This window comes from Dendronephthya gigantea, unplaced genomic scaffold (genome assembly GCF_004324835.1).
Source record: "Dendronephthya gigantea isolate DGI-Jeju-01 unplaced genomic scaffold, DenGig_1.0 000003F, whole genome shotgun sequence".
Lineage (NCBI taxonomy): Eukaryota > Metazoa > Cnidaria > Anthozoa > Malacalcyonacea > Nephtheidae > Dendronephthya > Dendronephthya gigantea.
In genome coordinates this window covers 674959-689883 of record NW_021163013.1, presented here as the reverse complement: position 1 = coordinate 689883, position 14925 = coordinate 674959, and the positions used below count along the sequence as shown (strand labels likewise).

General features: G+C 36.6%; 1 protein-coding gene across 1 annotated transcript; it reads left to right on the top strand.

Moving 5' to 3' along the window:
- Positions 1–6462: 6462 nt before the first annotated feature.
- Positions 6463–13591, top strand: LOC114541345. The gene is made up of 3 exons (XM_028561286.1): positions 6463–6818; positions 10865–10939; positions 11741–13591. The coding sequence occupies exons 2-3, from the start codon at positions 10913–10915 to the stop codon at positions 12347–12349; spliced, it is 636 nt and encodes a 211-aa protein (XP_028417087.1). The 5' UTR covers positions 6463–6818; positions 10865–10912; the 3' UTR covers positions 12350–13591.
- Positions 13592–14925: the final 1334 nt, after the last annotated feature.

Sequence of the window (14925 nt, the reverse complement as noted above, 5' to 3'; positions counted from 1 at the left end):
TACAAGCACAACATGTTTTCTACTGATATTCAATCCATAATCCATAAAGGTAGAATACAGATTTTTGGCTTTACTATAAAAAGGGTATAAAACTAGCTACAATCTATGATTATTTACAATACTTAGATAAATCTTTATTTACAGTTCTAAACAAATATGTCTTTAATCCTACTTTAAAACTATTTACAGGCTCAGACAGTCTTAGTGTCTGTGGTAACCTATTCCATAGTGTTGGTGCAACTACAGAAAAACACCGTCCTCCATAAAATTCTAAATTATATTTTGGGACTACTAATTGTTTATCTACTGAAGATCGTAGATTACGTTCAGGAATATAAATCTTGAGCATATCGTTTATATATGGCGGAGCTAGACCAGATAGTGCTTTATAAGTGAGTAATAGTATCTTATATTCAATTCCTTCTTTCACCGGCAGCCAATGCAGTTTAAACATCACAGGAGATACATGATCCCTTTTATTTGACAAAGCGACCATCCGTGCAGCTGCATTTTGGACTTTCTGAATTCTTTGTAGGAGTATGCTTGGTAATCCATACAATACGGCATTGTTGAAATCCAATCGGGAAGTAACCATGCATGTACCAAAGTTTTAGCAGATTCAAGGCTAAGATATTTTCGTATTTTACCTAATTTTCTCAGATAGTAGAATCCAGATTTGCAAACAGTTATTACTTGCATCTCCATATTTAACTGCGAGTCCATCGTAACTCCAATATTCTTTGCCTTTGGCGATAAATCAATAAGTTCGTCACAAACTGTTACCGAAAATGAAAATGGACAAGGGCGATATCGAGACGATAGCAACATTATCTCAGTTTTTTCACTGTGCAATTTCAGTTTATTCCTAGATAGCCATTCATTCACTTTTCTGATACATTGCTCAATCTCAAATTTAGCCTCACCCAACTTACTTGCATTAGTCGATTTAAACGTAATGTATAATTGAGTGTCATCAGCGTAGAGATGATAGCCAATGCCCATTGATCGTATAATATCTCCTATAGGTGCAATATAAAGTGAGAAAAGCATCGGTCCCAAAATACTTCCCTGTGGAACACCAGATCGTATAGTTCGTTTTGTAGATTGGCCATCAAGAACATATACCGTAAATGACCTTTCATCAAGATATGATTCAAACCATCTTAAAGCCTTTCCGCTGATCCCGTATTTCGAAGAGAGTCTGTGCATTAATATTGCATGGTCTACAGTGTCAAATGCCGCAGAAAGGTCTAGGAGAACTAAGATCACTGTATTTTGATTGTCCAAAGCTTCCAGAACATCGTTTTGAACCTTGACCAAGGCTGTTTCAGTGCTGTGGTGTTTCTTGTAACCAGACTGTAGAGATTTACTTAGATTGTTCTCATGATGTGTTGATCTAATTGAATTGCCACAACTTTCTCTAGGCATTTAGACACAAACTTGAGATTTGAGATCGGTCGAAAACTAGGATATTCATCAGTGTTCATGTTATCTTTCTTCAGCCTTGGTTTTAGAGCTGCACATTTTAGGCTTACAGGTACAGTAGCAGTTTCAAGTGAGTTGTTAATTATATTCATATTTTATTAATCGGTGGTAACAAATCAGCCAAACACTCCTGCACGATCTTAGAGGGAACTGGGTCCAGAACACACGATTTTTGGGCCATTTTTTTCATTATGACAGTCAGATCCTCAGTAGATGTCGGTAGAAAGGACTGATTTAAATTCACTGCATTTCATCGACGATGGTTCTATGGTGTTGGTACACATTGGAATCGTGGAATGTGTTAACAAATCATTTCTGATAGCGTCAATTTTGTTTTCAAAAAAGTCTGCAAAATTGTTTGCAAGTTGTTCAGATGAACTACACGGTGGATATTTTCTTTCTATTGATCCATTAAACATTCTCTCTACTTTCTTAAAAAGTTCCCTTTGATCAGATTCGCAGTCATTTATTAACTTTTTATAATAGTTGGTTTTTGCGTTTGTAATAAGCCTATTAACATCAACACACTTCTGAGTATATAATTCTCTATCAACGGTTAATCGTGACCTTCTCCAACGATGCTCTAACCTTCTTTTTATGATTTTTTGTTCCTGAATTTCGGGGTATACCATGAGGTATCTGGACGTAATACTTTAAGCTTACTTTTGATGGGTGCATGCGAATTCAGTAACGTTACGAGTGTGTTTTCATAGGCATCAACAGAAGCAAAAGTGTTGATCGCGGTGTTGCTTTTTTGGGCAAAAGCTGATCTTCTTATATCGGCACAGAACAAATCAAAATTTATCGACTTGATGTTCTTGAAGCTAATGCTCTTCTTTACAGAATAAGGTTTAGTAAACAGTAACTTACAATTTACTGCAAAATGGTCCGAGATACCAGGATCAGTTACATTTACGCCGGACACAAATGTGTCATCTGATCTTGTTAATATTAGATCCAGCGTATGACCTTTTTTATGGGTAGGAACAAGCACATGATTTTTATAGTCAAACGATCTAATCAAGTTGTTGAACTTTTTCGCCGACACATTGTTGATATCATTAACATGAAAATTGAAGTCGCCCGCTAGTAAGACATCTCCAATGCCCTGGCTCGGAACAAGTATTTCCAGCAAATTAGAAAATTCATTAAAAAATAGCTTCATTTACTCCGTTCTTTTTTGACATAGGAGGACGGTAGACAATAATAATTCTCACAGTCTTCGATACCGATTTCATAGTCAGATCCATATATTCGAATGATTCGAACTTTCTAATGCTCGGATTTTCCTTGATATATAAGGTTCTTCTAAACACAATAGCTACACCACCACCACGAGATTCTCGAGGAACATGTAAGAATGAATATCCATTAGGAGTAGCTTCACTTATTTCAAAATCATTATTTTCAGGGAGAGCCAGGTTTCTGTTAGGACCAAAATATCCAGTTTGTTATCTACGATAAATTCATGAACAAGACACATCTTGTTTTTTAATGATCTTACATTCAGCGTGCTAAAATGTATCGCTAAGCTTGCTTTAGAGGGTTGAGCCATGGGTGCACAGGCAATTGTAATCAAGTTGTTTCGCTTGGGTTGCTCCTTATTAATATTCAGATTTCGAGACCGTGTCGTCATTATTCTTTGAATCATATAGCATTGTCCATTATCAGAAGTATATCCATCATCAAGCTTAGTAACTGGATTTAATTAGAGGAGAGGGTATTTGCGAGGGATTGGGAAGAAGGAACTGTGAATTCCAATGGGACTTGTGGGGGAGCACTGGGAATTCCATTACTGGTCTTGCAGAAGGTATGGGTCTCCACAAATTTGGGTGGTAGTTTGGAAACCTGGTCAAAGGGTCCATGTAGATGTTTGGTGGCATTGACGCTCTGCTGCCGAATAAAAAAGAAGCATTGGGCAAATGATTATTTGTCAATGGTCTTGGTGAAGCCTTTCCTCGGTAAATCGTTGCATGGGAAAAATCACAGTTATTCTTTTTCAAACAGTATCCTCTTCTTTGCAAAAAAGGACAGAAGGTTTTATGCTTAGGGATTTTGTGTTGAAAATCGCATCGGTTCCCTTTGAGACATCTGCCTCGACGTAACAAGAAAGGGCATTGAGTTGAACTTTTTGTAGCATTTACTTCTGTGTTTAAGCTTCCTTGCGTTTGAATTTGCTGTTTATTTATAGGTAGGTTATTTTCTATTAAGTTTATAACAGATTCTTGTTGATTTTGCTGCGCACCAGCACGATTTGGGATATCCGATTGAAAGTTGGGTGGTTTAGTACTCACAAGTTTAGGAGGATTAGGGGTCACAGATTGGGGATTATTAGTTGCCACATTTACTGAGGAATTATGCACTGAAGGACTGATATCATCTTTACCTTGGTTGAGATTTGCCGGAATAGTAGGTGTAGTATGACCTACTTTCCTTTCTAACTCATCTATACGTGACCTTAAATGCAAATTTTCGTTCACCAGGTCGTTCAGCCTCTGTTCACTTTTGTAAACAAACTGTTCCTGCTCAAGAAATTTAGCATTTAGAATTGCAAGTTCGGCATTCAACTTATCTTCCAGCGCATACCTGAAATCTCAGTCGTTGTATTACTATGCAGTATTGCCTTGTACCAGTAGCTCTTCCTCCGAGAACACAAGTGAGACAAAACGAAAGACCGCGGTATAAGAATATAACTTCCGCGTGAGCAGGAGGAGCTAAGGAACGTACCTCCCATACCACCTAGTGTGTGACAGACTCGATGTCTGTCAGGAAATCACGAGTGGATCCAGCACTAATGCACTAATTTGCATCACAAAACAAAGTGGTTATCTTTAGAGCAGTTTTCTTGTGTGATGCAATATCCCTGCTGCATATCCCATTTGTCTAGTACCTACAATATTCGTTCGCTCGCATATATTCATGCCCATATACTTATTTGTTTACTATGAATTAAGTCATAAGAACCATATATTCATATAGGCGATAAATTCATAAAAGCACCGCGCTAGATTGACAATAAAAATTCTTCGCCTTGATGTATATGTATCTGTCTAAGTGCGGGAAGAAATATATCCTTGTTCTGAAAATGTCTATCTTCTGTTCCGATCCTGCGTTACAGCGTATACAATTACGTGATTAACAATATCCATTCGCTTGGGTATATGAGCTACAGCCGATAAACTAATGAAAGCACCGCTCTAGATTCAGATGAGAACATTGCTTTGAGAATCATGTAGCCGATTAACACATGAAAGGACTCCTCTAAGATTGAACAATGAACGTTCATGCATCGCCTTCATCATATGTATATGTATCTGTATTAAAGCAGAAAAAAGAACATATCCCTGCATATCCCATTTGTCCGGTACCGACGGCTCTAATATTTTGTCCACTCCCCCCAATTTTAAAAGTGACTTGACGATCGAACTTTGGCCCGGAAAATGCAGACATCCGGACAAACGGACACGAATCGAGATTCCGACTATACATAGTTCGGTGCGGAAGACTGGGTCGAATGAACTCTGGATAAATCTCGGCTGTGTCAAGAATAGTGGGCTGCCTCGCTACGCTCGGCAGCAATAATATAAACCGGCAATGTGTAATTTGAGTAAATTGTTGTCAAACAAACATATCCTGCGTATTTACGCTATGATGCGTATTTACGCTTCATTGTTTACCCCATTTCTCGTGCCCGCGCATTATTCTACTCGCGCGTGGAGACCACGCATACCTTCGGGAAAATCCGACAGTTTCCGACGTCCCGCGTGGGATTCACGCGTTGCGTGTTTTCCTCGCTATATGGGGGTGGGGGCTACCTACTTAAGATATAGGTTGCATTCCAGTTTGAAGTAGCTTGCTACCTTAACAATAAATTACTGATATATACAGATTTGAAATATCATTTAAAATATCCATTTTTTTAGCTCTTAGGAAAGTAGTGCACTAGTCAAAGATTGGTCAATTTTTCTATTTTCATGCCTCATTATAATTCTCATAACGTGTGTTTAAAGGCTCTTTCATAAGTCGAACTTATAGATACGACAAAGGAAGGATACGACTCGAATGCAAATAAGATGAGAGATAAGATACGATGAGAAAGAAGAAATGAACTTAAACCAAGAGTTTAGTGTTCAACGGTTGAGACAGCCTATAAATCATTCCTTCTGACTACATGCATGGCAGCTAGCTCATAGTACCTTTTCGTTAGCGTTCAGTTAGGAAGATACTTTACCGCTTGGTTGTGACAAACAGGAACACGAAATCGTTAATTGATGTAAAAATATTACATGACGTAAATTGAGAGGAGCTAAACTGAGATCTCCTAACTGAATTTCTTTGTTACTCCACAGCGCACAGCGAGTAATTTATGAGATATTCGATGCATTACGGTTTCCTGACATGTTTTTTTGTGATAATCAAATATTCGGGTCCTGAATACAATTATATGCTATTCTGGAGAACCAAACAATTTCTTGTTCACGAAACTTAGAGTCAGGCCTGTAAATCATTCATGGCGATGCTGATATATGATAGCAGCACATAATACCTTGTCTTAATTAAGTCCCGTTTAAGACGTTCAGTTAGGAACAGCATTTATTTTGTTTAATTGAGGTAATATTTTGAACAATTCTGCATCATCTCTGAAGGTTCATATTACGGTATAGGTAAGGTCGAATAATTATACCACATTCCGGTGTATTCAATGTTACCAAGGTCAAAAAATTATACCATATCTAGTGTATTCCTTCAAACCAAGGTCGAATATAGAACATTCTGGTATTTTCGATTCTGCATGAGCAGCAGGAGCTAAGGAAGATACCTCCCTTCCCACCTGGTGTACTCACTGGATGTCTAATTATGTACGAAATTTAATTAAGAAATCGTTCAAGCATACGACGTTCTATTCAGCTATCGTTATTTATATCATTACCAGAAATTTGAGACATTTTGCGTCCGCGTTCGTGGGCAGCGTCCGCTTCTTGACCCAAGGAATTGGTGAAAATTTCATAAAATGGCTCGATGGTATAATTATGCAATTATAATTATGCTTCAAATGTATATGGCCGGATGCTTAACACACTGAAGAATCATGAAATTTCAAACGCTGTGGGAACCGTGGCGGTAAAAAATACGAAGATATTTATGAGTTATATCGGTAGCTATATCACAACCAAAGACATTTCCAACTCCGAACTTTGCATCGTCCAAAAGGAAAGTGGTGTATTTGACCAGATTGTAGAGCATGTTTACCGATATTACTATGGTTTATATAGCCGAATCATTCAAATTGGACTTGTATATAAATCGCACTCAGGAACCTAGAGGATTTGCTAGTGAGTGAATATTTTTTGTTATAACTCTTCCTTTCTGAGCGATTTACAGAATTTGAATCCGAACCAAGAAAAAAACACACATAGGAAGCGTAATTTAAAGTTTTGTGATTAAGCCATATTGTTTCGCATGAAATTTGGCCGCCATGTTTGTTTTTATCCCAATGCAAGACGCCATCTTGTCCCAAATTTCTGGTAATGTGTCAGATTATCAGTGTTCGATTCATTTCAATTTCAATATCGAAGCAGTGCAGACAAGGCTACTGCCCACTGGTGAAGCTATATTTCACCACAGTGTGATTTGACCGAAGGCAATTTTCAGGTATGTGTTGATAAATCCTGTAACATACATATTTGATCAATGTTATACATACATGTGCAGCCGATATGTGTTATGTGGCATTACGAATCTATGTCATAGAATTGGCCAAGATTTCTTGTAAATTTCTGAATCAGTAACTAATTGCGAAACGATAACTTCGGGCCAGCTCATAGCTCGCTCCTTAATTAAAAAAAGCCAAACACCCTTTCAGTACATAGTTCGAGTTTTATTACATTATTATATTGGTTATCCAAACATTACATTTATAAGATATATATATATTATATACATATAAGAATATATATACATATATATATATATAATATTATATATATATATATATATTAATATATATATATGGGAATTTTTACTGATCGATGCCATACAATAGTCGGTATAATGGACGCTATCTATTAATAAATTATCATAAATGCATAAAGAAATTGATTTCACAAGCAAAACTCATATTGCATGTTAACTCGAGTATTTCCGTTTTACTATATGTTTCCCGTGTATGCATATATGTGTATCCTGTTGAAGTATGTACTGTTGTTTAATATCAATGATGTATATAATCGTTGCATGTTATATCATTTTTTGTAAAGTTTCCGAATCAGCTGCATACTTTTAAGGTGGATGACTAAACTAATTGCGAATCTTAATAAATTTCTTTGTGAATTGAGATAAAGGTTGCAATTCGGTTTCCCGAAATGTTTTTCTGTAATAACAAAATAATCGAGTAACTCAATCAGATATACAGCATAAAGGAATTGCTAATATTGCACATTGTAAAATGTTCTAAGTATAAATTAATGTACAATTTCCTCATCATTAGTAATTTGGCGTTTATCTCCCTGAATACAACTAGAATCTAGATGCTCTTTAAATTTACTGGGGACCTAAACAATTTTGTGCTTCACGAAACTTCGATACAGGAGTTAGAGTTCGACGTCCAAGTCATGCAGGCCTATAAATGGCGATAACATGTCAGGCCTGTAAATGGCGATAACATAGCAGCTCACGGCATCCTGTCTTTCATTCCTTTTAACCCGACAAGGTCGAAAAATTATACTATATCTAGTGTATTCCTTCAAAACAATGTCGAATATACAACATTCTGCTATATGTTTCTCTCCACGGGAAAACATACATTAACGGTTTGAAAAAACGGGCTGAAATACCGTTTGCTATCCGTTTTCTATCCGTGAAAATCAAAAATGGTTGCCTTGAAAAAAAAATTTAAACGCCCGTTTAAATTTTATTGCATGGCGTTTAAACGGTTTGTTCAAAACGTGAAAACGTTTTAATCCATCCGTGAAAACGTTTTGACGGATCCGTGAAAACATTTTGGTAGAGCTGCAAAAACGTTTTGTTAGCGCCGTAAAAACGTTTTGGTAGAGCGGTGTAAACGTTTTTGTAGAGCCGTGAAAACGCTTAAATAAAACCGTAAAAATGTTTTATTACAGACGTAAACAGGTTTCACCTAACCACTCAAACGTTTCCGCTAAACGTGCAATTAAGTATTTCTATCCGACAGTCGGGGCCCTTGTAAAGTTAATTGTATAAAACTACGTATAAAAGTATAATTATTCTATATATCGAAGGCAAGCAAAATGGGTCGAATTATACCAAAGTGAGATCCCTATCACTGATTATACAACATATTCAGTTCTCGTTTCAAAATATGTGTCTGTCAAAGATCTTCCAATAAAGTATTACACGGTGATGCCGCCACTGGTGATTTGCCTGCTTGCATGGCCAGAAAAAATATGTTTTTGATATAATCATGCACCTATAGGTCAATAGCCCTCACAATTATAAATGTAGCTATATTTCTAGTGCGTGTGAGAAGATAGCAATTATATTCTATATGCATACTATGTTTATAAGTAATATATCAGAGGTGTAAATATGATAAAACTAGTCATAGCTATATAACGTGAAATATCTCATAATTATTTGTTTTTATAAAAATATTTTTTTGAGATTCCAATACGTTCTACACAACTATGTGCTTATAGTCCTGGTTCGGAAACCGTTCTATCGCGCATTCTTTTACCTCCTATATAAACACTATATAACTTTGCCCCGACCGAACAACTTTCGCATTCATATATCCATGCATTTCACGAACCATCTTGGCAAAAACAACTATTTATTCGTTATAGGATTGTGTGCGAGCTTCCTGTTATTTTACATCAACTTTTATCCTGTTTCCTATTACATACATTATAGTGCATGTAGGTATATATAGTAGCTATGTAAGATGTGCAAGATACAGGGTGTATAAAAAAAATTTGAATCGAAATTTTGCATGTAATAATGCAAAATATATTTGACAAATTTGGTTGATTTTTACACCATTGTAAAGTTCATTTATTTCTCTTTCAAACTTGACACGTTGCACGTGTCATTTAGTTGAAAAGTGAAGGGCTTTAAAATCTAATTATTACTGAAAACTAAAATGCAAATTTATCGCAAAAATTCTGCTAATTCAATGTTCAACGATATCTTTGAAGAACACAATGCCTCAATTAAGCACGCGGAACAACGAACATTTATTGATTAAATTTGCATTTTCTTTTGTCTGGAGGTCTCACTTCGAATTCCCATCGGCGGAAAAATTTGATTTCGAGAAACAGTTTTTAAAAGACGATAACTCGGCTAGTTTTGGTCGGTATGTAAGAACGGTATAATCGCAAACTAAATAAGGTTATCTTTGTTGCCATATAAAAATTGTATCGTTTACTTTCGTATTTTATACACAGCAGCCTGTCAAAGTTGGATTCGAATTTTTGTTATACACACTGTAGTATATACACATTATTTACTACACATACGCACATTGCAATATTTCCATGCAACAAAGTGCACTGATTTAGCCAATTTTCGCCAATGCGTGTCAAAGGTTGAAAATGGATTGTTAAAAAAATCGATATGATCTATATAAACTCGCCATTTTTCTGTCATATCGCTTCTCAGACTGTATAGTTGTATATATGCTTTCATTTTGAGAGCACACGACTACACAGAGATATAATTGGGTTATACTGTATAAGCAGATTATTCTAATTAATCCACAATATTTATATATGTCATTGACAAGATTTGACCTCTGTCGGACATATTTGAGCTCCATGTCAATAGCTATTCTTATTTAACTAAAAATTATTGGTGGTCACAAAAGATCTCTAAACATATCATTAGGAAATACTTTATTTCCTTCCATACTTTAGAGCATCTGCCCAAACATTAACAGACTAACGGTAGAATAGCTGATGCTATTGAATATCATGCATGTTATCTGAATACGCTATGGTAATGTAAATATCGTAAATTTTTCTCAGATCCAACTTTATTTTGTCAAATAATAAGCAACAAATACATTCAATAAGCATAAATAAGTACCGAGCGGAGCCGGTAGTGCGTGCTAGCAACTTTACAAAAATTAATGTGAAAATAACGGTTGGTACTTGCAAGTTCTGGTCGCAACTTGCTCGGTGGCATGCAAAATCGTGGTTAGTTTAAATGTTTGACTTTGAAACCACGACATCATTTTGATCAGACTGTTACAGAAATTTGCTAATTGAAAGCGTAAATCACGCAGCGTTTTGTTCGCCTATCGTCTTTATTTTTTAGCTTTTCTGCACACTTTTGATGCGAGAATGTCTTCAAAATACTCTTAGTTTGCTCTCTCTAACTAATAGTTGTGTTATATTTATTTCAGGTCCAAAATTCTGGGAAATTATTTACCCAAGTTTTTCAATTTATCCAAATGTCTCAAAGCAAGTCGTCGACGGAGGTAAGAAAGTCAACCATTAAAGGACTGTTCTTGTTCTTGTTTAGTTGTTTGTTTGTTTGTTTTAAATTTTCCCACGCCACCAAGAACACCATGTAGCACTGTTAAGGTTGTCTTAAGATTTGAAATATCGTAGTCAAGAGAACAGCGGTTTAACAGTAAATGGAAATCGGTCTTAATCGGTTTAAAATGTTAATTTGTGTCGTGTCAATTTATGCATGGAGTCAACCACGAGTCGACCAATGCCAAACCCGGGCAACGCGATATTCGCTTTAAAAATCAGAACGTTTTCGCACTCGCCTAACCCCATTTACCTCCCTTTTTCGGAAAATTTTGTGATTTTGCACAGCAAAAAATATTTCGGGAAAAGTGCTAAACCTAAATAAAGTTTTTTGGAATTATGTACTTAAAAATATCAAGACCAAAGACTTGAAGCATACAAACGGCTCATGTAAATCTAGTTTTGTTTAACTGAAATGGGATAAAGTTGAGCCGCAGAAATAAGCAAAATATGTATATTATTTTGTAGAAAAGAACGGTGAAGGAATGTTAGTATGGGAACTAAATTCGAAAGAGCATGCATAATACATTCAAAATAATGCGCATTCATGCATGATATTTACGGTGCACGCGATTGATCAAATTTGTCAATTGGTCGTCTTTTAATTGACTATCTAGCTATAGGCGAAGTATAAACTACAGTGTCGGAGGAATAGATCTCCAACACATACGCTTAAAGGGTTGTTTTTAATAACGTAATTCATTGCTAGGATTCATTGAAATTTGATTTTTTTTTCTTAACAGTTTTTTAAACCAGTTAAAACTCCGAGTCCTTTCAAATATGTCGAATGTTCAACAGGGGAATCACCGCCAGCAAATGCTGTTCAAGGTGGAGATGATAACGGACCATCTTTCCACGCGAGAGGGAGGGTTTCTGGGAAAAATATTCCAGGCAAGGTCGGAGTAGATTCGCCTAGAAATGGCCGTTTGAAAGGGGCGTGCATTCCGTACGGATCAAAAGAGCACCGCGTCCACACATTCGAGGTGCTAACATCAACATTGAAAGCATCCTATGTGAGATGCAAAACTGGTGACAAGCCACCAAAAAATGCTATTGAAGGAGGCTACGATGGAGGTCCTTCATACCATGCAAGGGGCGTAGTTGCAGGAAAGAGGATTCCTGGAAAAGTTGGAGTGGATAAGGAATACGATGGGAATCTTAAGGGAGCATGCATCGCCTACGGTGGCAAGGAGCACCGCATTCACGATTTCGAAGTTCTTGTTTTAAATGATGAGATAATCCGTGTCGAATACAAAGTTGACGAAGCAAAAATACTTTCTACGACTCCGAAGGTAATCGCAAAACAGAAAAAAAACAACCCCAGTTCTATCGACCAGAGAATGGAGTTCTAGTTTAATGAGACAATTACAAATAGTTTTTCATTTACGCATCAAGCTGGGGCATCAATTCCCGTTGGAACAAAATTCAAATGTGGCATTCCAATGATGGGCGAGGAAGAAGAGGAAGTCGTTGCGACCGGTTCTTACTCCTACAGTTGGGGAACGTCCAGTTCAAATGCCAAATCGTATGTTGATAAGTTTTCTGTTAGGGTAAAACCTCATTCCACAGTTGTTTGTAACGCAGTGGTGAACGAGACCAAGATGGATGTTCCTTATACAATCTACTTCGAATCTGGGAACACGTCAAGCGGATCATGGAAAGGAGTTTCTACATGGGGCCTGTACTGCAAAAAAACCTTCGAAGAGCCCAAGGACTAAAGCATGGCTTTTAAAATCATTTAACAAAGTTAAACGGTCTAAACTAGAAAACAGCGTAAAGGCAAGACAATATATCTAGTTTGACTTCATCTATGTAGTAGCTATTTAGTAAGTATTACAGCTAGTAGTCGAATGTATATTTTGAAGATGTGCAGATCAAACGGTTACTCAAAAAAACAGTTGAGAACTCTCTTGGTCGTGGCTTGAATCCGAGGTCTTTCATTAATTTATTGTGTGATCATCCAGATTAAATTTTCTATTATTAATTCTGACGTTTCGGCTTCCTACACGAAAGCCATTATCAAAGACGTATAAAATTGTTACAATTGCAAATTTGCAGTTTTATGTTGCGTCAAATTGACGTCCGCGTGAACAGTTTACAAAGTGAATGCCCCGCAACTGATTTTGGTGAAACTGGACGTACTCTCGATTCTCGCATTAAAGAACATAAGCGATCAACAGAAAACAAGACGTGGCGAGCAGAATTGCGGTTCATCATATGGAAACGAAGCACAAAATTGATTGGGAGAGAGCCACTTGTATGGAATTCATCGCTTTTGAGGATGAAAGAATGATTTTAGAAAGCTGGTTGACAAAATGCGATGGAAACATTTGTCATGGATCAACATTTGTCGCGATATGCCTGGAGCATACGCTGGGCTAATTGCACATAATCGCAGGCTCTTAAGCCTTAAACGCACGTGCAAGCAAACAAACTCACGAAAACGCGCACGTCAATTTGATGCAAGATAAAACCACAGAGAAGAGATGGACAGAGAAGAAGTCGACTCTCTGTCCATCTCTCCTCTGTGATAAAACTGATAAGTGTAAATTTGCAACTGTAATAAACGTCTTTGATAATGACTGCCGTGTAGGTAGCCGAAACATCAGAATTAATAATAAAAATTTTAATCTGGATGATTACACAAATTAATATCTGTGTGCCTGTCGAAATTAATGTATACATGTAGTCATGTGACTCTAATTAAAGTGTTTATGAAACGACATTTTACTCAATATTTTATTGCATTATTTGAACGTACCTTCAAAATGATGAAAAATGGCAGCTATAGTTCATTCATATCTCAACTCATTCCCAAGTTATCGCACTTTTTGCATTTTGAGTTATGACGTCACTGGTTGTGCTTGAGATAGCAGCGAAAAGAAGAAAGTCTAACTTCGCGCAGGTTACAGAACGTAATTAGATGAAATTTGGTTCTAGTAATAATAGCACTTGGGCAAACATTTCAGTGTGTTCATATCATTGTCATGAGAGCAAACTACAGAAGAAAGTCTAAAGGTACGTTCACACACAACGATTAATCGGTCTGGTTCAGGTTTACATAAATGACATTTGTAAAAATTCGCAGTAAACGTCATCTGACGACATCACCAAATGACAGTAATCGCCATTATCATTCAGCAGAACCAGAAATCAGCCCGATTAATCGTTGTGTGTAAACGTACCTTAACTTCCCACAGGTGAAAGAGCGTAGTTAAATGAGATTTGGTATGAGTAATAAGTGCACTTGGGCAAACATTTCAGTGTGTTCATACGACAGCATACTAGTTACCAGGCCTCTATATTCGATTTGCTTAGTTCTTTGATTCCAACAAAATAGAAGGCGCTTATATGTCATTACAATAAGGTATTCTACGCTTAACTATCATTGGAAAACAGTCCTAATATTATATTATGATATAATAATTCCCCCTATGTTATTACAGACACACTAAAGTTACAGTTGTTACTAACTTTAGTATAATTTTTTAATTGAAAGTGATGATATTCCACCTGATATTCCACCTATTACACCATGCCAACATCCCCAATAAAATGCTGCACTAAGCTATATTTGGTAAAAATGAATATAATATTTGATTACGTACTACGACAAAGTTCTGCCATTTGGTCTGCGCAGCGTTCCTTTTATATTTAATCAACTTTCCAATGCCTTGGAGTGGTCTTAATAAATAAATGCCCTATTTCCTTCGCATGTCATATCTGGTCATATCCTAGACGATTTTGTGCTCATTGAACCAAAAGCACCCGCTTTACCATTTGACAGCATCTGTCAGCAAAGTTTATCCATGCTTCTTGCATTTCAAAATATAAAAATACCTATAGCCGCCGGCAAAACACAAGGTCCGTCGCAGACCTACAGCGCAGGCAAAAGAAGTTTTAAGCACTTTGTAAATTGGTTTAGGCG